At 37.1% G+C, this 27,717-nt stretch overlaps 1 protein-coding gene across 7 annotated transcripts in view; it reads right to left on the bottom strand.

Annotated features, from left to right (window-relative positions):
• The window catches only part of ZBED1 (zinc finger BED-type containing 1), a 180,701-nt gene that overhangs the window by 119,509 nt on the left and 33,475 nt on the right, over positions 1–27,717 (bottom strand). For 6 of the 7 annotated variants that reach the window (XR_011136614.1, XM_068922158.1, XM_068922140.1 and 3 more), the window contains exons 2-3: positions 20,117–20,224; positions 4,505–4,573 (exon numbers count right to left, since the gene is read on the bottom strand). Coding sequence is in view for 5 of the 7 variants with exons in the window: in XM_068922158.1 (XP_068778259.1) it covers positions 4,505–4,573; positions 20,117–20,224 (177 nt within the window). In the remaining 2 variants the exon portion in view is untranslated. Of the gene's footprint in view, positions 1–4,504; positions 4,574–20,116; positions 20,225–27,717 lie in introns of those variants that run through there. The other variant, XM_068922119.1, reaches the window with a different exon arrangement.

Here is a 27,717-nt window from a genome sequence, read left to right as displayed (position 1 = left end):
TCTGTTGTGCTAACATCTGCATTCTTCTGACTTTGAAGGAGAAAGTCTCATCTTCCTTCCTCACCTAGCTTTAAATGGAAGTCTAATGAGCGCTGTGGATTTAGTGTGTTGTTTTATAATTGTGGTTTTATTTGAATTGCCACAAAGTTGTTGGGTGAGACTAAATACAGGCCTATCCTTTTGAAGAGGTCTATGCTTAATATGAATTTTACACCCCATTTTTGCACTAACTTTTAATTTTTTCCCCATTTAAGTCTAGTTGCAGCTAGACTCCAGCTCCTACACTGCAATTGTGACAGCCTTCCCTTGGTACTGTGCTAAGTGATATTTATGCATAAACTTTTGGTAATTGTTGATTCCATTGGCATTCATGAACCTATGCTGGAACGAATAAAGCTTCCATTCATGTTTATATATTAGTTTCCAACATTTGTATGTTTGTAATCATCAGGCCAAAACCAGCATTCATTTGCAGAGATGCAAACTGAGAGGAACTGAGTCAGGAGATATACTCTTATTATGTACATGGAAAGATTTTTTTTTTTTCTAGTATCACTGAGAGCTGAGTTTATCAGAGAAATGTCTAAATTCTGTAACTCAACAGTGCGCTCATGGCTGGTAGCAATGGTTATATCCACATTAACAAGCAGTTTGGATCAATAGGAGTGAATCTCTAGAGATAGCTCGTGCTGGGCACTCAACACAGGCTCTTATATTGATTGCTGGGATTCTTATTTCAGACTAGCTTGAGTTTGCTCCCACGCGTTAAAATGCTCTTTTGCTGCTGCAGCTCATCTCCCAGGTTAGTATTGTCCAACAAGAATCCAGGTCATGAACTATGATGCTTTTCCTGCTGTGAACCAAAGCTCAGTAAGCCTGAAAAGCGCTGTCTTGATTTGAACTAAAACACTAATGTAGACACACCCTATGAGCAAATTTGAAACTTACACAATTAGAATATCTCTGTGGCAATTCCTAGCTATCAACAATTTTCCCAGCATATAATTGCTACTATTAACAACAGAAGTTCCCAATTTAACAAATAGCAGGAAGACAAATGCCCACAACATTCTGCTTTCTCTCAGCTTTATGACTCAGAGTTTAGCAATACGTTTCCCTTGGTCTTTTGGAAATAGCACCAATATGGAATTTTAATGACAATGCAACACTTCTATTGGTCTGTTCTGGATATTTGAAGGCTTTGACTGCTTTAACATTGAGGAGGTTCTGACAGTCAAATGGATTGGACTTCACATGCCCCTTAGGGCTCATACTTTATTTTCCTCCACTCACCCACCCACCTCCTTCTTCACTCTTTACACTTAGCAATAGGTAACTCAGCACAGAAACCCTCAGTTGAGGAGGGTACCTAAACAGACTGGAGTTGATGGGGAGGAAAGAGGAACCAAGCAGGCTGCCTGGCAATGTGTAGCACCATGTGAGAGGGTGCGTGCTTGGAAGAGGTGACGTGACATATGGCTTAGGTTTTCCGTGACCTTTTGTGATGCCACCTCATAGGGGAACTGCCACAACTGCCTTCCTCTCCCATGCTCTTCCATCTTTCTGGTATTGGCTCTGGTTTCAATGCCTCCAGCATGGGAAACAGGACTTCCTACCTCCCCATATTTAAAAGTTTTATCAGCCTTCTCTTCATATCTTGCCATGCTGCTGCAAAAAAGTGTCACATCTCTGCAAAGCTATTTTATTATTATCCTTTGTCCTTCAATGAAACTGTTAACACACAAGTTACTGTTCATCTGCTGCTTCATAGTAAACTTTTATGTACCTATTTTTAATTCTACCTGCCCCTGCAGTGAGTGTAGATTATGTCAAGTAAAACCGCTCACCCTTAGAAAGCAGACAGAGCCTCAGACAGACAGCGTGGATCAAGGCATAGAAGGATGATATCTCCTCAAAAACACTGTAATTCACATGCATTCAATAAGCCCAGCCTTTTCCCATAGCTTTCTCTGTGGAATATAGTGCTGCTTACAGTTCAGCCAGGAATGTTGCAGATGAGTGAAGAGTGATGCACTTCACTCATAAGAGAGAAGCAGAGATATGTTTTATTAAGATAAGGTAGCGATTTAACAAAGTTCAATTGTAAATAAGACAATGATTCAACAAGGGTCAATGGCAAGGTTCACTTGGTTCAGAACGGATCCCCTTGCTCTCTAAACTCCTTCTCAGAGGACTCTAGGTGCGGCTGGATCCAGTCTTAGTCCCAGACTCGGTCAAGGGTTTATGTCTAAGGATTATGTGCACAATCAACCAAAGAGGTAACTCAGCAGAGTTACAAAGTTTCAGCATGCTGTTAGTCACTTAGCGGGGTAAGGAATCTCTTGACCTTGAGGAGTAACCTTGAGAGGCGTCCCTGCTCCAGGGGAGATCCTGGCATGCAGCCCACTGCCATGCAGGAGAGCTCAACAGCCTCTGAGCTGCCCCCTATTTATGGAGTAAAATGATTAACTCATATTCACACACACCTACTAGCTGTATTTTGGTTGGTGCATGCTTAATTAGCCCTTGGCTATTGTGCTGTTATCGGCTTCCCCAGATTCCGCTCTGAGTCGGATGCAGCCATCCCTATCGGTTGCAGCCATCACAACTGCTATTGATGGTTTATTGCAAGAGCAGGGTTACAGATGAAAGGTCAGGTTGGGGTGGGGTGAGGGGGAAGCACACTATCAGAAGGAAATAAGGAGAGGATGGGGTCTCTTGCTCCCTTTCTATGTATAATCTGCAAAGGAGCAAGGAGATTTTCCTTGTCATTAGAGATACAAGACTTGGATAGCAAACTGATCGCACGCATTCATACAGTTTGTCCATAGTTAAAGAATGACAGCTCTGTTGGCCCAATCCTTGATCACATTACTACAATATGGTCTTTGATAGAGTAGCTCCTTGACTGTCCAACAAAACTGTTTTAAGTGGTTCTTCATTAGGAGCCCAGTATTCCAGATGGGAACAGCTTCTGTAAGCAGGGGCAGCTTCAGTCAACCTCTGATACAGTTCCAGGTTCTTCAAACTGCCAGCTCTTCCTTGAAAAAGTTTATAACTGAAAGTTAAAGCTTACTTGTTTCAGAAAAATAAAGCAAGTTTGAGGTGCTAGAAAAGTCTATCATCGCATACACGTGAGAAAATAAGACAGAACTTAGTTTATTTAACTTCATCTAGGTCATGTGATATAATTAATGCCAAATGGTTTTGATCTCTGTACAGAAACTTCCAGCAAAAGATTTAAACGATGTAATAATTACCTTTTTCCTTTCATGATTCTTCTGACTGTGCCTTAATTTATGATGCTTTAAAATAGCATACATGTATCCTGAGGCTATGATAGATGCACATTTATTTAAGCCAAAAGATAAATCTTAATGAAAGGTTTTTTAACACAATAATTAACTTATTTTGATCGTCATAACAGTAGTTATTAGAGGCGCAAAAACAGAATCAGTTCTCAGCAAAAGCCATGAAAATCCTAAATAGGGTGGAGTAGCAGCACTCCCCTACTATTTTGCCAAGAAGTGATACATCAAAGTGGCAGCAGTGAATCATCATACACTACTAGGAGCTACACCCAATGAACTCAAGACATGAAAATATTAAATGCACTAACCTCCATCATAAACTGCAAATTATAATCACACAGCAGATAGTATGCAATACGCCTTTTCTCAGAAATCAAGCTATGCTCTCCTTATGCTAGCCTCACATGGTCGCTCCTCAGATTAAAACAAAACAAAACCCAAAGAACTGCAACGACATGGGAATTTTGACTTTGGTATAAAAGGTCTGTTTATTTTTAAAACACAGTTTGATTATGAGGGACTATAAGCTCTAGCCATGTGTCAAATAAAACAGTTCGGCTTCTCTGTTCTTTTAGAAACATCTACCCAAAAAAGATTTACCCTTTTTATGGGATTTCATGCACCATGAGAGGTAAGACCAGCAATGACAAAGAAAAGAGCACACCCACTCTTACCTGCTGTCATGCTCCCCTTAGTAGAAATGGCTAGTATTCTGACTTTTTGCCTAGTTATCAAATTGTTGTACACACAGACACACGCGCACACGCGCACACGCGCACACACACACACACGCACACACACACGCACACACACACACACACACACACACACACACACGCGCGCGCGCGCGCACACACACACACACACGCACACACACACGCACACACACACACACACACACACACACACACACAGACTGTACGGAGTCCTGCAGCTCCCAGTGACCAGTAGAAGCTCCAGTCAGCTCTTTTGCAGTGACTCACAGTAAAGATTTCAAACAAATATTTTAACCAAAAACATCTTAATCATTTCAAGCCCTATGACAGTTTTACTTTAAGAATTAATTTCCCAAAATAAACACTTTAATGATACACTGGGGTACCTCTTCATTTGTTTACCAATAAACACTATCAAGGAATATTCATCAAAAATACGGGAATAAATAAGTCCTTAAAAAAGACATAGTGTGTTACCTTTTCCAGTCAAAGTTTCTTCTTTAATTTTCCTCACTGCTTCTTGGCCCTCACTTTCACTGTTTCCAGCTGTATCACAATACAGAAAATACAATGTCAGTAATGCAATCAACTTAAGGACAGTAAGTATAAGCATGTCATTATAAGGGTTAACGACAATGTAAAACAACAAGGTTTAAGTGAAAATGAGTGATTCATGAGTGTCAGAATAGTAGAAGTTTTTTAAAAGTGTTATACAAGTGTATTGCTGTTCACATGAGTTCTGCATGCTTTTTTCATTTGTTTATACAAGATATGACTATCTGCTGGCTGGAACAGCTGAATTTAGATGTAAATCTGCGAGCAAAGTGAATTATCCCACACACTGATTCCAAAACAACCCTAATATAGGTGATGAGAGTGGACCCCTTCCCTCTTTTTCCAAAATAGAAGAAAACTTCACAGTTGTTAGTAAGGTCCCTCTACGCTGGCCCAAAAGGTCTGGAAAGGTTTTACCAATACTAACAGAAAATATGGTTAAGCATCAAATAAATGCCTTTTGTACCATTCAGATAAGGGGGACAGCTAATAATTGCCTGACATTTGCTTGGCAATTGTTTTATAATAACTTCTTCAGAAGAGAAAAACACAAGCACAAGCAAAATTTTGTGCTTGGTAGCATATGTTAAATTTTGAAAATTGTTTAATATTCCATTTATCCATCCACAAACATTTTCCATAGCATGAAACATCAAAATATCTAATTGTTTGTTATCTAAAGTATATATAAATAGTGATGTTTGTAAGGAACTTTATGAAGTTGCCTTCTCCTTTTCTGATTATATAAACCTCTGCCTTGGTTTTTATACAGGTTTTATATTGTGCCCTGCTACAAGTTTCTTGTCCTCTCATTTACTAGTTAGCTATGCAGAAATTTTGTTTTTTCAATTTTTTCCTCATTTTTTAGTAACAGTGGCTCGACTTTATCAAGGGTAAGGATAGAATCCTAGCATCATAGATTAAATTACGGTTGGAAGGGACCTCTGGAGGTCATCTGGTTCAACTCCCTGCTCACAGTAGTACATGCTTGTACTTACTTTAGGATGTTAGAACATGCTTTATAGTACTATTAAACTGTATTAATTTGATCTCACAGAGAGTATGTTCCAAAAATGGAATTAACTCCTTTGAGATAGATTATGTGCTATCCATTGGTTGCATTAGCTGAAGCTCATTAGCTCAGGGCACCGGATGGAGATTTCTGGGACAACCTGACCACTTTGGGGAGGTAGACTAATGCATTCTTTTGAGGATGGAGATTTTGCTGTGCTTCTGTATTTGGGCAATAAAAAACAATGATTTGCAACATTGACATCTGAAGGGAATGTATATCTTTGTTTTCACGATATGTAGGAAAACTCAATGCTTACATAAACATAGCCAAAACAAAGATGTTTAACATTTCAGATACTGAAGAGAAAATATTCCTCACATAAAACCTAGGGCTGTGCTGCCCTGTAACTGCTATTTATAAATTACAGTAACTCTGGAATGATATTGCTCAGACAACTCCACAGACTTAACAAAAAAAAAAAAAAGGAACAAAGCAAACATTTGTAGTATTTATGCCTTGCTGTTGTTTTTTCCCCATAAAATCATGCAGGGGGGTTTACAGAACAGAAACACTCAGGTTGATGCTAATTTCTGGATATAAATACCACGTCAACAAACAACCCCCTCCCCCAGTGAAACTGCCATATCTAGGGAAATCTATGGCTATAGGCAAGGGATCTATTTTCCTCACTATTTCACCTGAAGTGATTTACTAGAGTAGCGTTTCAAAATCAGTGTGTTACAACACCAGGTAGAGTTAGGTTAAAAACAACACTTCTGCGTCAGTTCTGTGAAGGTCTCATTTGATTCCTCTTTCACTCAGCATTCCTCAAACAGAGAATATGCTTATTATAGCCTCCAGTGTCTTGATTTAACTCTCAATATGTTCACTGAATCTGTTCTTCTAAGACAGCTTGTGTTTCACAACAAAATTTAATTCACATTGTTTTGCTCATATATAATTGGTTATTCATTAAGGTTCTGTGCCCTCCAAATGAGTTCAGTTTATTCATATTTGCATACTTTTTTCATTCTAGACCACTGGGATGAAATAAGTATTTTGCTAAACAGTCACTTCAAATGTCTATTGCTACCCTGATTCAACAGAGAGTTTGAAAAATAGATTCTGGAAGCTGTGAGCATCATACATTTGAAAGAGCCTCACTGAAAGCTGCTACCGAGATAGAGGCTTTTGAAATACTTCTTGCAAAGAAAAATCTGTAAGAAAGTATAAAGAAAGTGAATAAATGACCACAATCCTTGCAAAAAGTTCAAAACACATGTTTGAAAAAGATACAATAAGATTAGGAGAATACACATCTGAGTTTGATCAAGGAGACCAGCATTCCCTTGCAGATGGTGGGTAGAAGAGGAATGGGATGTTGCTAATTGTGGCTAAAAGTTTCCATTATAACTCCACATTGAGATTTCTGCTATGAGGCATGCAACTTCCTGGGCTGATCTCTGCCTCAGGCTGAAAGTGTGAACAAAAACACTTCAGCCATTCCCAAGAGAAAGGCTAGTAAAAACTAGTTCTGCTACTATTTCTTTAAAGTTATTGTAAGGCTACAGCGGACACAAGTATAAGCTTTAACTTGGCAATGGGAAAAAGGGATACAAAAATAGGATCTTTTTCTCTTCTCTTTACCGTGTGAAAATCAGTTCAGATCTGGCTTAGATATAACCTACAGAAAAAGCAATTATTTCTATATATTGTGTGGATGTATTTCCCTATCTGAATATTTCAGATGCATTCAGCATGTTGTCATCCCATACCTAGTTCTATCGTTTTTAAATAACTGCAAATAGAAATAGACTCTGAGCAGTAGATACAGCTGTCAGAAGATACACTTGGAAGAAACAGGAATAAATCTTTTTACATCAGATGCATGGATAGGTGTTAATATCCCTGATCTTTATTACTCACCCTCTGACATCCATCTCAGGAGACAGGCAAATAAAAATCTCTCACATTTTAACAACGAGTTAAGCCTGAATTTGAGAACTTTCCCTAGAACGAAGAATAGTCCCATAAACACCCAACTAAACAACAGCAAACATGTCAAATCTGCATGTTTGGCTGCTGTTTTCACAGGTGGGATTATTCTCACATACCCTTCTTCCCAAACCACTCCCAAGTTGAAACAAATCCTGCTTTCAGGCTGCGCTGGACACTGCCCCAAATCAGCCACCTGGGCTCATGATCCTGATTCACACTCCTTTCTTGCTTCTCTGCTGCTATATCACTCTGGGATCCTCCAAGTACAGAGTGTTATCCATAAAAGAGAACATCCTTTTTACTATTAAATTAATTATTCTAAATTCAGAAAATATTTTTTAAGTCACCAAGCTGACACTATTTGTGGTAAAATTCAAAAATAATTTTTATCTCCTTCTGTAGACAGTTCATAAAAAAGCAGTTCATTCAAGCAGGCTAAACAGGAATATAGTGTGCTAATTATAGTTAAAGAGAGGGCGAGTTTATAATATGAGGATCGAATCCTGATCACCAGCAGCTGTTTTAGCTCCTCAGTAGCACATTTGTAAATATCCTTTTAGAAAGTTTGTGATACACAGAAGAAACCTTTCGCTGGAGTTTTTGCCAATGATTCACCATAATTTTTCATACTTTCAACATGCAAGAATTCATCTAAGAGAATTTTAAGATCAGTAGCATTAGTAGCACAAGATCTGCCTACTATGCGTTCAAATGGTTTGAAGGGAGGATAAGGGAGAAAGTGAAGATAGATTATGTTTTTTACGCAGCAAGAGAATCTGGAAAAAAGCTTTAAGAAAAAAAGGAGTCAATATATTGAGGGCTTAAATCATCAAAATATCTAACTTTTTTCTCCTACTTTGTTCCTGCAGAATAGTGAAAAATTCAAATAAGATTGATTCAACAATACCACTGACTGCAATCAATTCTGAAAATAAAACTAGACGTTCAAGTTTGAATGGATGCAACTATATAAAATGTCATTTTAATGATATGAAAAATTCTAATTCTTAACAAAATACAGAAGTTCATATTGCAAAACAAAACTGGATAATAAATTTAAATACAACTTTCTATCAAAAAGTGACTCTCCTCTTCAACACTCATTCAACAAATGTTACAAGCGAAAACACCTTGATCTAAAGCCCCCACGGAAGTACAAAGAAAAATGTTTACTAACAGTAATAGATTTTAGATCCTACCCTAAAGGTCAGACACTGTCATCTTAATCACTTTAGGTAGATCTTAAATCTGAAAATCGTTTCAGTGATTACAATGGAATTTATTACAGAGTATTGTTCAGCCTGAATGCAAATGGCAAAATTACAACCCTAAGAAGCCTAACAAGGCTGAATGAATTTGTGCACTATGCAAATATTTATGTTGCCATTATTTAAGCAGTCCTGCTACATTATTATATATAATTTCATACAATCTTTCTAATTTCCTTGCAGGTGAAAATCTCTCCAAAAGAATAATTATTAATCACACCCATATTTTATGTACAAAATTGATCTTAATAAAAAAGTAAGATCTTTTCTGACACGTGTTTTATTAAAACAGGAATTTCCAGTCTTCACTTTTCAAAGGAATGTAATGCAAAGCATCAGAAAGTAAATCATAATAGTCTATGAACAGTGATATAATCGCTCACAAGTGCAACCCTGCGCATTTACTGGCATCTGGGGAACTTAACTCCCAGAAATAAATCCCTTTTCTTCTTTAGCCATACTTCTGTATATCAGTTAATCTCTAAAAGGGTAAACAGCTTTTCAGGGTTAGCAGCCTGCCCTATTACCCTCCTCTGCTTTGCTAAGATGTTCAGCACAGATGAGGGGAGACAGTTTACTACTTTCAGGTGACAGGGAACCAGAAAAGTACATCAGCCTGAATTGCAGACTTGGTAGGTCTAATGTAAAGATCTTCACTGACCAAGTAATCGAAGCTTAGAAGTGGTGTCCATAAACTTTAATGCATATTTATATTACCAAGAGCAGCTTGGTATTATGGAAATAAATTCTGTATAAATGTATACCATATGATTAAGTAGTTCCACATAGTAATAGTTAGTTTTCTTAGTATAATAGAATATACAAAAGATTTCAACTGGATATTTGAATTAAGGAGCCTTCTCACAGCAGCATAATTCTCATCATGACTGGAAGTGAACTGCAGTGTTTGGGGGGCTGGTGTGAAGGGCTTGTGAGGGCACCTAAAGCCTCAAGAGAAAATCAGTGTCATATCACCTGATGTTATGAAGATTATGAATTTGCAAGCGTGTATGGCACTGCATAACGAATGGCATGCGCCTCAGAAAGATGAATGCCTGCCTGGAAAAGCTCTGAGCCTAAATGCTCCTGTGAGTATAGCAGTGTGTCAGACAGGTCAACCACTAAGTGGATTTGGTCCTCAGAAGGAGGCTGCTGCAGGTGAGTGTTGCAGAGGCTTGCATTAGGCAAAGGGCTGAGAAAGAGCAAGTGTGAAACTTCTTTCCACAGTGAGCCATGAAATAAGATTCAAGGACAAGAGTAGATTCAAGGAAAACAATGTATGAAGTTGAAAGAGGCTGATGCACCAAATCAGGGTGAGAACAAGAGTGGAGGAAAGGGAAGAAAGAAGGGAAGGGATGCAGCTACACATAGCTTTAAGGATGATAACCATGAGAAATTTGAACTCAGTAGGATGTGAACATTTTAATACTTTTTTAAAATAAACCTATAAAGTCTTCAATAAAAACAAAAAATATTATTTAAGACAGAGGAATACAGATCTTCGGTTTCACCTGTAACATTTCCAAGGCATGAATCTGTTATTCAGTAAGGTGTAAGAATGTGACATAGTATAAAAGGCACCACACTTCTTTTGTTATCCTGTTCATCATACAATAGTCACAATTAAATAGAAAAAAAATAAAACCCCTTCTAACATGAAGACAAAAATATCACCGTAAGTGTTCCTTTGAGAAAAGAAGCAAAACTAAACAGGAAAGAGGGTGTTGATTTACAAAGAAAAAATAGCACATCTTTCTTGCCCTGTTTCAGCAACCCAGCTGATTCAGTGAGAAGAATGACCTGTTTATCAAACTGAGGATCCGTCCAGACAAGTACCCTGTTTTCAGCAATATTCAGTGGCAGGTGCTTACAAAAGAAGTGACACATTAAATCTAGAGTGATCTTTTCTGATATACCCTTTCAGTAATAAGTCCTTTGAGAGATTTCCTGAATCAAAGGTTACACCTAGCCTCTCAGTGGACCTATCACCCATTATTTCATCTAATTCCATTTTCAATTCATTTAAGAATTTAGCCTCCAAAAGGTTCTGGGACAAGTTGTTCTGTGATTTAATTACACATATAATTGCATGAAAAAGACTGTGCTGTAGTTTATTTTAAAGTTTGTTGGATGTTTGCTACTTTATGCATACTAAGAAAGAGAATAAGTACTTCTTATTCTCTTTCTCTGTACCATTTTTAATTCTATAAACCTTTACGATGTCACACCTCAGTCATCTGTTTGCAAGCTGAGAAGCCTTCGTTTACTAGCCCTGCCTTGCACAGAGCCATCTTTTAGGCCTCATTATCCCTTTCTTGTATTTTTTCCAGTTCTACCAGACTCCTCCTTTTAAGTATTCACAACAGAATTAAACAATGATTTCCATAAAGGTGGAAAGAAGCTTCCTATCTTGTTTTCATTGTATTTCCTACTGAACTAATAAGATTTCATTTGCCTTTTTGACTAGCACTGAATATTGAAGCTGATGTTCAGAGAACTTTCACCAGTAAATCACAGATTTTTTTTTGAATAGTTACAGTTAATAAATTAAGATCCTATTCTTGCAAATATATAGCTGCAGTTGTTTTTCTCATGTGCTGTATTTGTATTAACTAACACTCAGTATTTATTCATCCCTTTACCACATAGTCATTCAATTTTGTGAGATTCTTCAGTTCTTTTCAGTAGTTAAGATTTCATAAAATCATAGAGTCACAGCATAGCTGAGGCTGGAAGGCACCTCTAGAGATCATCTATTCCAACCCTCCTGCTCAGAGCAGGGTCAGCTACAGCAGGTTGCTTAGGGCTGAGTCCAGTAGGGGTTTGAGTATCTCCAAAGATGCAGAATTTACAAGCCCTCCAGGCAACGGGTTTCAGTGTTCAACCACCCTCACAGTATGGGTTTATGCTTATGTTTAAATGGAATTTTCTGTATTTCAATTTGTGCCCATTGCCCCTTGTCCTGTCACTGAGCACCACTGAGAAGAGTCTGGCTCCCTCTTCTTCACCCCCCCATCAGATATTTACACACACTGATGAGAGCTCCCTGAGCCTTCTCTTCTTCCAGCTGAACAGTCGCAGCTCTCTCAGCCTCTCCTCGTATGACATATGCTCCGGTCCCTTAAACATCATTAGTCAAATTAATTTGACTATCCTAAATACATTTGTGCAAAATTCATCATCCTAGTATTACCTTTTTTCTGCAGCTTTTATAAATATGTTGAACATATGCCTGTGGGATTAGGAGTCCCTTTGCTACATCCCAAAACCGGCTAATACTCCCTAAATGTTGTTTTCTGTCTCTTAATCAGTGATTAACCTACAAGAGATATTTCTTTTATCTCAAGACAAGCTAGCTTCTTTAAGATCTTTTGGCATCAGCCTTGCCAAAAGCTTTCGAAAATCAAGATTAAATGAATTCACACGGTTGTTGACGTCTTCAAAGCATCTAATAAATTACCATGTCTAGAAAAGCCAGACTGACTCTTCTATAATATATCATCATATATTTAACCCTGTATTTCTTATAATGCCTACTAGTTTTTCCAATATAGAAATCACATTCACTGAATTATCCACAAAGTTCTTCTTAAAATTGGTATCACATTTGCCTACTTCACACTTCTCCTGTGATAAGGATGACTGAAGGTCCTATGTAAAAGATAATAGTCCAGAAAGTCCATACTCAGGTTTGGACTTTGAAGACTCAGGTGAGCTTCCTCCTGAGGACTAGTTACTAATTTATGTTACTGCCTTGTTACAAAGCATTTTCTGTAACAGTGCCATTTGAGGCAGTTCTTCAAACACAATCTCATAAGGAAAGGGTCCGATGTGGAACCTTTCCTGAACTATTTCTCTCTTCTTCTGTGGCCTTTTATTCACGAGTAGCTCTTTGCACTTTAGTTATCTATCAGCCCAAATAACTTTCTAGCAGACTTCTAATTCAGCTCCCTTTGAAAAGGTTTAATATTAATGTCTATGCTTTAGCAGATTGCTCTTCAAAATATTTTTCAAGCACCCTTTATTATGTTTTTATATTAATTTAGCCAGATTCTACAGACTATACATAGCTCTATCTTTCTCTTTTGGACATATCTTCAACTTTTGAGTTATATGCTTTTATTTAAATACTTTTATTCTATTGAGAGATTTTGTTTTATATCACAATGGCTTATTTTAGCCTGTTTTTTTTTTTCCTGAGGAGTGCTATTGTATTTATAAATATGCTTATAATAGTCTCCATACTACTCATAAGCACTGTAACTTTTTATCTGTTCCTTTTACATACTTCCTCATTTTTATGACAAAAAATTCGTTGTTCTAAAGAGCTATAGCAAGATCTGGAATATTCAAGTTGTCTCATTTACTTCCTCAGCATAGTTAATTTGTACAGGCTAATCAAAAACTAAGTTCTAATTTATTATGAAATTTCATATATAATAAGATTGATACATACGGTCTTCAAACAGGGCATTTCAGTTTGCTTAGTGTGATTTAAGATACAAACACAAACTGAAATGACCTGACATTGTGAATTTTAAAACTAAATTTCCCCAAAAATGAAGTAATCCAAGGTTGAGAGTCATGCAGCAACAGTACTAACTTTTAACCAATAAAATACTAAAATGGATGCAAGAACTGTTTCAGTTTGTTCAGAATTTTAGAATGATTTCAAAATGCCTTGACTTGGAACTACTAACCTGTCACAGTTTTCTTTTATACAGAAACCAAACCTCTTTGTAGATATGCAGAATACAAATACAATTTAACTTTGATCCTAGTTGTTCCAAACTGTATCATAAAATGTATCTTAATTGCTATTTGATGTCTTCAAAATATTCTGCAAATATTAGTGAACCAAGTTTCCCATGATGTGCATTAAAACAGGGAAAATTCAGGATTCCTGACCTCTCAGCTCTGATTAATTCTCTGAGTTAAGCACATGTCGTATCAGATACTCAAGTGGTTGTAGAATAGGAGATCAGAGCTTTGCACTCCTTGACCCATTTGGTCAGCTGAGATACCAAAGCTGTGTAATAACAGTGCAGGTATAGAACAACATCTACTTGAAACATTCCCCAATTGAACAATTTGAAATTCAGGGGTCTCCTAAGTCAGAGATGGTTTCCAATTACTCTGTAACTTGTAAAGGATTTCTTCCCATGTAAGTCATTAGCATCCATCTGGTCTCACAGTAAGGAGTCCTACAGCTTCACTACAGACCGCATGAAAAAGGTACCACCTTTTGCTGTGAGTACACCACTGCATGGGATCTTCCCTGGCTCTTCTTCTGGGAGAGACAGTGAACAGTGGTTCCCTGTCAGCAAACATCATAATCCTACCACTCTGAATTTTATGCAACTGCCTCATATACCTCTTCAGTCAATACTTTTTCAGATTGAAGACTCCTAGCCCACTTAGTTGTTTCTTATAAGGATGCCGCTCCCTGATTACCTTGTCCTCTAAATCTTTTCAGTTTTTTTGCTATTCATTTTGAAATAAGGAGATAAGAACTCATCCTAGCATTGCTGGCACACTAAGTATTTACATAGTGACTAACTGATGTAGCTTGTTCTGTTCCTTTCCTAACAATTTCTAATATTTTATATGGGTTTTTTGCATACTATTGAGCATTGAGTTTTCATAGAGCTATTTACTGCAGCCCCTAGATCTTCCTCTGAAGTGATGATAGTTAGCTCAGAACCCTTCTTTTTTTTTGTGTGTGAGTGTGTGGACTTAGGATCATTTTTCCCCATGCGCATCATTTCACATGTACCTGTATTGAATTTCATCTGCATTTCAACACCTACTACCCAGCCTTTTATAGTCTTTCTACAATTCTTTACACACTGCAGTGGTCTTTATTACCCTGAATAATTTAATATAATTTGAAAGACTTGTCACTTCACTATTTGCTCCACCTCTAAAACTATTCTGAAATCATACGTTGAAAGCATAGGTTCTAGGATACATTCCTGTTGAACTCCAGTGGTAACACCCTCTCCTACCATGAAAATTAACATTGCTGTCCATGTTGTTTCCTATATTTTAATCAATATATCCATATAATGACATTTCTTCTCATCCTTTGGCTGTGTAGTGTCTTTAAGACATTTAGGGAACCTTGTTTTAAGATTCTCTGGAAATCCAATCAAAATAAACTATATCAACCCGAATCTCTCTCATCCACTTAACTGTTGAAGTCTTTTTATAGGCTCAGTTAGCCAAAGTATTTTGTTATATAATAAAACTACACATTTGAGTGAATTACATTTCTACTTAAAAATACTGCTCAGCACTTAATTCTTGTGCCCTAAGGGTCTTTTCAAATGTTTGCACTATTTTACTAATATCTTTTAATGGCCTAAAGAATACTGTAATTTTTTTCATAAATAAGTGGCCTTAAAATATTGCCAAATAACCAATAAAAATATATAAATTCTATTAGTAAAATTCTCTAAATGAATAAACATACACAAATGCATTTTAAAAAATGTTAAAAGCAAATCTAAAGTATGCTTATTGCCCTTGTGCGACTCTAGGTTTTAACAGAAAACGGAAATTAGGGACTAAAATGTTCAAAAAATTCTTATGGATTTGGAAGGCTTTGCATGGCTGTGTGTACATGCATTTGTGTATAAATATACAGCATTATAGCAGAGTGTTTCATAACCCTGATAGCAGTGTAAGGATATGTTAAAAACTAAGCTGAATAACAATTGCAAGGCATTACAATCTACATGCATTTTTCAGTGTTCATATAGGAGAAAGGAAGTCACCACCCCATTTTGAGAGTCTGATGACATTTTAACATTTCCTGACTAACTCTATTAATTCTATTCTGACCTAACAAATTATGACAAAAATATAGGAAGAGAAATACTTTTTTAGGAAAATTATAACGAAGCATCTCATACATCTATCTATAGTGAGAAAAGAATACTAAAGTATCCCCTATAAATTTATGGTGATTGAAATTAAATCAAACTGTCTCTGAATATGATTAATTGTCCCATTTTGATAGAGTTTAATTATCTTTCTAAAGTCACTTTGTGGTATGGCACTATATTAGAATTGTATGATTTATGGTGTAGAGAATCCAGCTTGAAAATTGGAAACCAATGTGAATGAAAGAGGTGACAGAAATATCTCCTGTTTGGTGCGTTGCAGGGCTTACAGAGGTCACAAAGAAGTGCTGAGCTTGCGTGTGAAGTACATTCATTCATGCCTAAATTTGATCCTCAAATAAGTCACTTGAGTATATATATTTATATATATATATTTATTTCAGATGACTATTTCCTTCAAAATGTGAAATTGTCCTAGAAAGTTGTGACACTGATACATTTAGACACTAAAGACTGATTACACGGTCTTGAACATGATGTTTTATGCTATGCAGCATATGTATAAAATTGTCAAGCTGGAATTCTTTTGTCTTTCATTCACCATTCACAGACAAGGATATCAAAGCTCCTATATGAGATATCATCACAAAAAGTTGTTCCAGTCCTCTTTTATTAAGTTGCTCAGAACAGAGAGAAAAATCAAACTGAAGCTTTGCTTGTTTAAATTAGCATTTTTAATACGCAGTCATAGAATCATCTTAAAATTGAAACCCTGGTGAAGAAGGACAAAAGAAATGTGAAGAGTTTATACTTTCAATGAATCTAAGTTCAGACTCACAAAACTATGGTCAACACTATGAATCAGAATTGAACATGGCTGGGGTCTAGGAATGACTACAAATAGAAGACAATATGGGCTGGAGGCCTTTTCAATGTTCCGTTAATGAGAACATGTTTATTTGTAATTCCACACAGAACACTATCTTCAATCACAACTACTGATTCACAACTACACAAAAGTGTGTAATTTGCCTCCTCTATCTGAAAAAGGTAATGCAAGCTTATTCATCAAGTAATAATTCTGTAAAAGGAAACATGAACTCCTAGCATGGCTTGATTCAGAAGAGTCACAACTGGCAGTAAGTTTTCTTATCAGCGATCCCAACTGTCCTTCACGAGACATCCCTGAAGTAGAAGGACTACTAACTGAGAGTAAGGCTATCACTGCCAGAGCAAAAGGCCTTAATGAAATCTATCAAATAGACCTGTAGAGAATTACTTTCAGCATTCACACCAACCTTTTTCCACAGACAGAGGCTGAGAGCAGGGCTAACAGCGTCTGCAGAGAGTGTGGGAGAAAGGAGTTTAATGTTGAGCCTGGAAAGTAAGAAGCTGTAAAATCACTGTGCAACAGCTTGCTAATATGCTCTAACTGAGAATACTGCCTTTGTGTACTATAACTGTTTATATTCCACAAAGTAAAATGCTTTTTCCATTTGTTTTGCTCATTCCATTGGTAGATTGCATTTGAAATTAAGTTACTTCAAACATTTACTCCTCTGAAATGTGAAATGGAGTCAAAATCATTCACAAATAGTAGTTCATCTTCATATTACCCATTCAAGTTTGACTGACTTTCCCACCACAGGGTTATCATTGCTTACTGATATAATTTCTTACATTCCCAATTACTTAGACCCTATGGTGGAAAATAAGCATTCATTGAATGGGCAAAATTGACTGTCAGCTAAACATGAGGCTGGTCTAGCTCTCAAGTCCAAATTCACCTAACATCCACAATTTCTTCACATAATCCCATGCTAATATACAAACATAGGCTGAAAACATTCCTTTGGTAGAAAGTTTCAACACACTTAGTGTCTTATTTGAGGCTTAAATTTTTGCTTGTGTGGCCTGAAGCTGAATGTGCTAAAGCATGCCAGTGTATCAACAGGTATTTTAAGCATATTTTGGACACCTGGCACTACAGTTAGCAAGAAGGCTGGAAGGTCATTGCATTTAATGTGCTTTTGAGACCGTTCTTAATCTTGCACTTTGGACAAAGCCTGAGATTATCCATTTTACTGACCAGACTTCTTTCCTCTAAAGAATTTCACTGGCAAAGAAGAGGGCTGTGACTCACCAGCCAGTGTTTAGGCCAGAGTTTGAGAGAATTAAGTCACTTGAAAATCTTACTCATCAAATGCTTCCTATAATTAATTGTATTAATTTACATTTGTAGAGATTTGTAACGCAAATATTAATGTTGGTACAAATGAAAAATAAATGGAAATGTGTGTGTCGGTAACCACCAGAAGAAACAGCAGAGCAAAGAATCAAAAGAATGGCCTGTATTGATAGCGAAGGGCATTCTCCCGGGATACCATTTCCAGGCCACCGTTTCCAGCAGCAAAACTGAGGAACATGTCCTTTTTTGTCAAGACCACAGCACAGATGACTTCTCAGCAGACTACACACTCTAACACCAGGAGGATGGCCAGGAGGATGTTGCAGTATATCAGCAGCACCACTACTTTTCCTGTTAGCCCACCTAGAAAACAAACTATAGACCTAGTCTATATTCTCCAAACAAGGGAAAACAAATAGTGAGCAACACCCTGGCCTAAGGTTCATGGAGGCTAAAATAAGCAAAATTCTGAAGCAAAGGACCACTATGTAACAGGTGATGATTCCTAAAGGGTATAACAGACACATCCATAGACTAACTTGTCTTTTGCAATCAAGAATAACCACAGACGTGATAAGGACTCAATAGCCTTGTCCTCTGTGTTGCACAAAAGTGATGCTGACCAGAGCAGTTGGGCACACATATCTTGGTGCTTGTACGAATATGAGCATAAATGTGAGTGAATGAAATATATGGGAGAATCGTTGTGAGTGGGTAAAACTAACTGATTTAGAAATTTTGTAAATAAATGTCACCTTGCCTTTCCAAAAGATCTTGCACTGAATTTTGTTACGCTAAATCTCCTACACATTAAATGATAAAAAATAAGTCTTCAAAAAAATAGCATTGTTCTAAGCTTATTTGACTCTATGCAAAAAGAAAAAAATAGCTTTTTTGTTTTCCCATTGAGTGCATTTTTGCAGTCCACCTTAAACATGAAAAGGGACTTCTTTAATGAAATATTAATACTGACATCATTAGCTATCTGCCTGCGTTTTGCAGATGCTTGATTTTGACCCATCTATTAAAAAATGTATGAGTAAGTGGTATTCTGCATTACACCTGCACAATTCCAGGGCAATCCCATTAGTGTTACTGACTGCACTACACTAAAAGAATATAGAGCTACTACATTCTTGTTGTTTACTCAAGACACATATATGTACAAAACCTTAGAGAGAGCATATTCTGCATAAAAACTGAATAAAAAGACATCACCAATTTGGTTGTATATTACGAAATACTACCCTTCAGTGGCTTCATGGTGTTAAAGCTATATTCTTTTAAGTAAAAATTTGGTGGCTTAAAGGAAGAATAAGGGAGAAAATGTAGTGTTTTAAACATATGAATGACTATTGGTGTTGTTATATATTGATCTAGTAAATATATTAAAGCACAGAAACACATTTTTTTCGCTGATATTGTCTGTAGCAGAGAGAAGAAATTATGTGCTCAAGGTAATTTTGGAGTTCCTGTGGAAATTCACCTATGGTCACTTCAGATGTCTAAATGACATTTCAGTCTGAGATAGTCATCTTATAAACTCAATAATCAATGGAGAAAAATAGGCACCTCCAGAAGGTGATTTAACTGGTCTGGTCCATCTTAGAAGGACACGAATGTCAGTTCACAGCGTTCATGAATAAGTACCTCTCAGGGTACTTATTTCTCTGCTCTGCCTAAAAAAGGTCACCGACAGTGACAAGGTTTAGAAGTAAACGTGTAATTTTTATGTGTCTGAAGTTAGAAGGGATTATTTTGCCCTGTTAGACAAAGGAACATGAATAATCCCTTACCACATACTAGAATTTTCCATCAAGTTCTCCATTAGTTTTCCTCTTAAAAATGCATACCCTAAAGTTCAAGCATACTCTATCTTCAGTTAAGGAAATTAATGACAAAATATTAAAATATTTGTTTAAAACCCATTTTTTAAAGTCTTTATCATTACCTTATTATTTACATCTTACGTAAGGTAGCTCAGGTCTTTCAAGTTTTTGCACAGAATAGCCCATCCACTTTTATTTGAAATCTTGCAAAGCAAAGCATAAACGCAGTTTTTATTTATGCTAAACGCTAGTAAAACCCTTGTAACTTCCCTGTCCTTCCTTCCCCTGCCATCTCTTTAGTTACGTTGGAATATAAATATTCCCTAAAAGTAAAATTTTACCTTCTGAAACAAAAAATATATTGATGTTAAAAAAATAATGACTGTACCTATTATAACGTGCATGCCAAGTCTCGCCAAATGCTTCACAGTTTGGTAACCGATTCCTTTAGCACCTCCAGTCACTATAGCAACCTTTCCATTTTGTGTAGGGAAAACTATATGAAGAAAGAGACATAACGCAAGGTTAGTTCAAAGTAGTAACACGAGTACGAATTTAAGATCTATTTTATAGAGCATACATTTAACAGATCACCTATGCTGGGCCAGTAAACAATGTCAAAAACAAACTCTGTACAGCAATAAAAAGTACAGAACATATGGCATTATTAACCACACTATAATCTTCCAATATTAACAGCTCTTGAAAGACTAAGGTTGATGATGCAAAAGATATACATCTAATTCAGAAAAGAAAGTTACTCATTTCTGTCGGCATGCATTCTGTTATCCTGTCATAATCTATCCTCTAAAAATTTTACCTTACCTTTGTCTAAGAACAATATGATATCTGGTACAATTCAATTCAGGGATTATTTCATCAGCCATGCATGCTGGGAAAAACATCAACTAATAGCATGACATCCTGCAAACTTTGTGAATGACAAAGGACAGAGCTCTACCTTTGCTGCACCAGTAACACGGGGGAAACAGTAAATATGTCAGTCAAAAAGAACACATGCAAACAAAGGGCAAAACTCTTCTACCGAATTTCATTGCATAACTGAGTACTCTCCTTGCTGAAAATCATGGGGCGGTGGCCCCTGCAGGAAGGAGGAGGTGGTTTAGCCTCACCAAAGCCATCTCTCACGGAAGCCCAGGTTTCTGATGCCTACAGCTGGCTGGCTGCACACAAGCTCCACTCCAGCATGGACTTTTTAACCAAAAACAAGTGGTCCAGTGAGTAGGGCACATTCCTAAAATTTATGAGATGAAGAAGGGGCTTCTGAGACCCACCCCTCTCCCAGGGGTTGATTAGACCTGCGGCCCACATCTCCTTCTTCCCTTCTCCAACCATAGGAGGAGGCAAAGTGGCTACCATGCCACTGGTGAGGCGATGGCAGTCTGTTCACGGGCAGCTGGTCCATCAGCAGGCAGCCAGCTCTGGGGAAGGGGCTGGAGGCCTGCAGCAGGGGTGGGATGCTGCTGTCCCAAATGAGGTGATTCCTCCTGTCTGTGGGCCAACAAGGCTAAAAGTCCTGAGAATGTAAGAAAGGGGCTTTTACCAAATTTGCTCATGGGATTATTTAAAATTGGAGAAATGGATTACGGTCCAGATTGCTACATTGGCTTTAGGCTCTGAAGTCCAATCTGTTACAAGATTGAGAAGGACTAGATGCTATGCAGAATTCCTGCCTGATGCCCAGTTCCGTACATCTTTTCAGTGCTATTACAAGTACACAATATATGCATGAAAAGTATGTCTTCCTTAACAACATCAACGAATTGCTTTTGCTTGCACTGTCTTCAAAATGATGGAGAGAATTACGAAACCCTTACTCATATGAGCAATCAAGGGATCCTGTGAAGGTAAGCAACTTTCCCATGAGGATGAGGATTGCATCATTTAGCTTGGTAGGAAATGTTCTTGCTCTACCAAGAAAGACAGAGCACTCCAGCCAAAGAAGAGTAAAGGTTGTCATGCAGGGATTTTAATTTAACTGTATGGGGTAGAAATAAACCAAGTCAAATATCAAATATGATTTTTGATGAGGTGGTAAATCTTTCATACGAATCACGTGTGGTCTTTATACTACTGAAGTGAATTTCTATTTGCTTTTTAAAATAAGCTACTAAATACTTGTACAGGAAAAAATGTGTTGAATATTTCATTTTGCCATGGTGCAGTATCTGTAGGCAATGTTATAGATAACAAATGTTAAAAAGATGCCAACTTTCATCTGTCAAAGTGCCTTCTAATTTGTATTCTAGGTTTTTAGGGAATCTCTTTGTTGTGTAACACAAGCTTTTTTTTTTTTTTTTTTGTAGTTATGAAACATAGCACTAGTGCTAATACCTATTACTTTCCTCATAGCAACTTCAAAAAGGACCTGGAATTCACCTTTTCTTTAAAAGATAGTTCTCTCCAGTATGATTCAACATGAAATTCTATATTCTTTGGGTACCTACATTATTTTTTCCACCCATGTAGAGTGTGAATTATTTGCAATTATTTGAAAAATAATTTCTATTTCAGTGATATCCACACATGTATGTGTCGTAACAAATATCATTTGAGGTAAATAAAACCCTCTGCTCTTGGATTCAGTTAGTTATATAAGCAGTCCTGCTTATTTCCACCAATACTATTTATTGTAACTCAGAGATGTCCATGTTATTTTAATAGTTAAGCCTAGAAATTTAAGCTAGGCCTGATATTAAACAGTTGGCTAAATTTTCCACTCAATGTAGTCTTTTTTAATTGCCTATTACTTTACTGAACTTGACTTTTTTGGATGATGTTTTTCCTGGTCTGTTCTGTTACTGAAGCAGGGAAAAAAAAGGAATAAAATGGTTTTGCAGTTTTTGAAAATGCAGACAGGAAATGAAGATTTTAAAGAGGAAAAAAAAGAAATGTTTTTTGTGTGATATAAGATATCACTTCTCTAGGAATACATAGCCCTTATATCCCAATGTGACCAGGTAAATCTGAAATTTGGCAAGTACAAAATCTCAAGTCTTTTCAGCCACTGAATGAAAACTACTCCCTGAACAATTTTAATCCTTAAAAAGGGGAAACAATAGGTGTGCATTGTTCAACTTGGGTGGCATTTTAGACTACTTGAAAATAAAAACAAGTTCTCTTGTGCCAAGGGCGCGCAGAAAGGAGACACGTCTCTTAAATAGAAACAGGGTAATATTACTTGCGAGAAGGCAGACTGTTCTATTAAGGCATATCCTGAAACAATGAATGAAATGGTAAGGACAGAAAAAAGAAAAAAAAATGGCCCCCAAACTGATAGGATTTTGAGGAGGAAAGTAGCATGTATGTTAACAAAAAGGCCCTCCTCAAAGCAGCCTCTGGCAGAGATTCAAAGGTCTGGATTCTCCCGTACATTTAGTTTCACCAAGAGGCACCTCTTGATAAAAAAAAAAGAAATGTTTTGTGAAAAAAAATGTAAGTTAAAGTTTACTGCACCAATACCTGAGTTTCTTATATCCCAGTTCAGATTTCTTAGCTCAAAAATTTCAAGATATGTAAAAAGGAGCTCTTAGTAAGCAAACAGTCCTTTGGTCAACTGAGTCCACACTGCATGGTCAACTGAGTCCACACTGCAAGAGCCGTTTGAACCCTTTCAGAAAGGGTTGACCAGGTTTAAGTTCAGATAAGGAGCACTAGCATTGCACTGATGTTAAAGTAGGAAAGGTCATTTTTGGACACACGACAGTTTCATGTGCATTGTCTGCATGTGGCAAGTCCATATGTATTTGCAAAGAAAACTTCATCTAGAAGGCAAAAACATGTTCTTGTGTCTACTAAGTAATTTTCGTTAAAAGTTTAATCCAGTCATAATCTATATTGAAAATTCTGCTATGAAAGTTGATAAAGCAAGTTGTACAAATGCAAGGCTTGTTTCCTCCCCCATAATTCTCCCTTCCTTTTTATCTTTTAATCCTCAATCTCATCTGCGTATTAGAAAAAAAAGGAAAGCAAAGTCATTTTCTTTTCAGCTATAGTGAAACAAAAAACAACAAAATTTCAATAATAACAACAAAAAGAAATTCCTCAGAGAATTGCTTCACTTAAGCCCAGCTACATTATTTTCCTTCTCGTTTGACTCCCTATGCTTCCTCCCTTCTCATTACCTTGTCAGCCTGTAATTTGGACTTTATGTTGTATAAACATGCGATCACTATATTCGTCTATCAGTTAAGTCATATTTTAGTGCAAAATTAATTCACTTATAATAAAATGAGTGAAAGAAGGGGAGAAAAAGAAGCCAGGAATAGGAGAGGAGATAACATGAAAAAAAAGAGGAAGTCAGAAGAGCAAAGTGATAGCAGATATCACTATGGTGAAGGGCTGTTTAGCAGAGGACAGTGAAAGAAAATGCCTGGTCCTATCTTATCCATTAAGGCTACAGAGCAGACAAGAGAATTTTTGGTCACTCAGATCAGGTGCATTACCAGCTTGCAAATAAGAGCATGACTGAGACACAGATTTCACTGTAGGAATGCATTCAGCAAGATCATATAACACAGAATATTTTAAAATAGGCCTTTTTTAGCAGCTGCCTCCAAGAACCTAAGAAATCATTCAGGAGAATTAAGATTTTCTTTTTTCAAGAGAGAAATAAGGGTTACAGACACACTGGTAAATGGTCAATATCTGTTTATTTACAACAGGTACGATATAGAATTTCCAGAGAATATGGTTTTGAATAGACATAACACTACATATCACACCTCAGTATATCAGTCTCTAAATCTGAAAAGGGAAACAAAAAATCCATTGAAAATTGAAATAAATCTTTTGGAAAAAAATCACCCACCCCAATTCTTGTTTTTTTCATCAGCAGAAATAGGTGCGTCAAGATAGATACCTTAATGCAAAAAAGAATCTCTGTGAAGATGACATGCTGCTAGCTTTTACTTCATCACAGCCAGCCAAGATCAAATCTAGGTGCAGTGTTTAAGTCAGCTATAACTAATTATAGTAAAATACAGTCTGTGAGTGTCTTGTTTCCACTAGAATTCTACAGAGGTGCACCTGAAAACAACTTTTTCAAAATGCAAACTAATACAAGACTTCCAAAACAGACTTAGGCTTGGGCTGCTTTTCCAGCAGATATGGTTTTATTTTGTGTGACAGCTTGAGCTAAACACCGCTTGGCACTGGAGAGCCCCCTCCGAGACAGGTGGCAGTGATGTCCCGGCGGGTTTGCTATACAAAGCAGACTCTCTTTGACATTTCCTGCACCTAATATAAAATATTGCAGCTTGTGCTCTACTTCTGCTCCTGAAAAGTAGGCAGATACTGATCTCAGTTACAGAGGTGTAACTAGTGATTTCATGGCGGGACATTAGAACTGTACAGCACCGGTGTTAATGAAAACCCTGACCAAGCACTATCTGTTCATTTCCCTTTGTGTTCAAAGAAACTAGCTGCGGTCTTTAAGCACTTATTTATCAAGCCAAATTCTAATAGAGGATTCTCTCAGGCTGAAGGTTCTGCCTGCATCTCAAATTATTCAGAATAAATAAGCTCATCTACTCTGAAAATGGATTAAACTAAAGCAGAAAAGGTAGATTTATTCTGCAATAAATATGTCCAAATATGAAGCTATTTTAGAATAATTACTGTGCTTTTATATATACTTTTTCTTAATCTGAAATAACTTCCATGTACAGACACATCCCCACATACAGCTGATACTAGGAAGAATTTAAGGCAAACTCTGTATTTTTTTAAACAAAATAAGAATACTGATTTCCTAGAGGCTCTTAAAGAGGACTGTAAAGATGTCTATGCAATTGCTAAAACCACAGAGAAATAAAAGAGAATGATGCTCTGTATCAATTACCAGCTCCTGCTGGCAAAATCTCAACTTCAGGGGTAGAAATGAGGGTAATTAAAGCAGTCAAAATAAAACAGAAGCATTAAACTGTCTTCTTTGCAGAAGTGTACTATGTAAACATAGACAATGCAAATCCCAGAAAAAGAGTTCCCCTTAAAAGTTGATTGCTTTGGTATTCTGTAATCTTTACAATACAGTCTGTTTGAGGCAAAAAAGTACTAAAAGCTTATTACAAAGTACAAAGCAAATTGCATCAAAGTTTTATTAAGTCTCGTCCCCTGCACTATTAATCCCATATCTGCCTTGTGGAATATTATGAGTCACGTGGACATTAAAATATAATATCTTTATATTAATCTCTTCATTAAAATCTCTTTTTGAGACATTAAAGGCCAAAGGCAGAATTTAGATTGTCTAAATAAGTCTTCCATCATTATCAGTCAAGAAAGACAAGCACTGCTGAAGGCATCCAACCAGCTGGTGAGAAAGGTCACCTGGGAGGTGCTGAGAAGGGAGCTGCTTGCACCTACTGAACTGGGCATGTAGCACAGGGATTTTGGTGGAATTTATGCTGAAGAGACCTCCACAGACAAATCTTAACAGTTACTTTTTTCCTTCCTTCTATAACTGAATAATTTACATGCAAATATTATGCCTGAAGGTAACTGGCAGAACCACAAACGGAAAAAAAAAAAAGAAAAGAAAAGAAAAGAAACCACATGAATATTTAGTTTGATGACAGAATAGCAAGTATCAAGTTTGGAGCTGTTCCTGTATAGCAACACTGAGTCAGAAAAAGAGGGTAAACTGTAACTGTCGGTCCTAATCTAATGCCACAAGATATAACACAATCAAGTTGTTCTAGCTGGCTAAAAGAATCCATATAGTTCAACCTACCACAGAATTATTGAGTAGTTTCTCCTGTCTCAAAATGTTCCAACTCTTTCCCCCAATTTATACTGTGATAGTGCTGAGATTATAGCCGTTAACATCCATTTCAAAACAGATGGTACAAAATAATTAATTTGCTACTCTGGGAGGCAATCAGGAGACCACTGGGGAATCCATACAGCTTTCAGCAGTAGACTTCTGTAGGAGCCTTACAGTAACATCTCCATACACTTCTATCTTGGTAGAAAGCCAGTACCCAGCATCAAGACTCAAAAGTATCATTCCAGGACTTCGAGAAGGTACACATCCTCACAGAAAACATTGCATGTCAGGCATTCAAGTCCTGAGGAATAAACCAGGTTTGTTTTTTGTTTTTTGACAAAAGCTTTCACTAGCAGAAAAGAAGTTGCAAGTTATAAGCTTGTATAGATGATCTTTCAAATGCAAATGATCTTCCTGAATTTGCACACAAAAATCTTTTCTGCCTCTGCTTCCTAGCACCTTCCTGAGGAACATTAGTGTGTAATTAAGATTGAAGGCTTTTAGGGTTGGAAACCATGTAGGTGGCAACCAGCCTGACTAGTCCTCCTATGAAATGGGATCCGCTGGTTTCATCAGTTCCAAGCCATCAGACTTTCTGCTCAGGAGCAGCTGTCATGCGCACTAGCACATGACCAATAAGGTTTAACATACCCTGAATCAACTGGAGATATTGCACAGGGGTAATTTATCTGCCCAGGAAGAGCATCTCTTTTCAAGCATAACTGAAGATTTGCATCAACTAGGTGACAAGCCTGCTCGCTTTTGTCTGGCTTTATCTTCACAAAAGAAGTAAAAGTCAAGATTCAACAGAGGTACTGGAGACAGGCTGGCATTGAAGTTAGTCATGGGAAAGGTGCTAAAGACTCAGAACAGCAGGAGGAACCAAATCATGCAAATGTGTCCTACAAATATCCTATGAATGAATAGTATCTCAAGGTGCTATTAATGGAACAACAATAGCCAGATGGCAAGAATTTCAGCAGCCATAAGATCTAATTCAAGAACCCTCCCACACAGTGACTGGTAGGGAAGACGGATCATTAACAAATGCTCCCAAAATGACAGTAAAACTCCTGGCGTCTGTAAGACCCAGGTTCTTATTTAAACGCGGCATAAGGCTCAAAAGGGTGTTAAGACACTGCATGCCAATAAACCAGGCCACAAATACCAACATCAGGAGTTCAGAATAGCTGCATCCC

Source organism: Struthio camelus, chromosome 1 (assembly GCF_040807025.1).
Source record: "Struthio camelus isolate bStrCam1 chromosome 1, bStrCam1.hap1, whole genome shotgun sequence".
Classification (NCBI taxonomy): Eukaryota; Metazoa; Chordata; class Aves; order Struthioniformes; family Struthionidae; genus Struthio; species Struthio camelus.
This window is presented reverse-complemented; position numbering and strand designations above follow the sequence as displayed.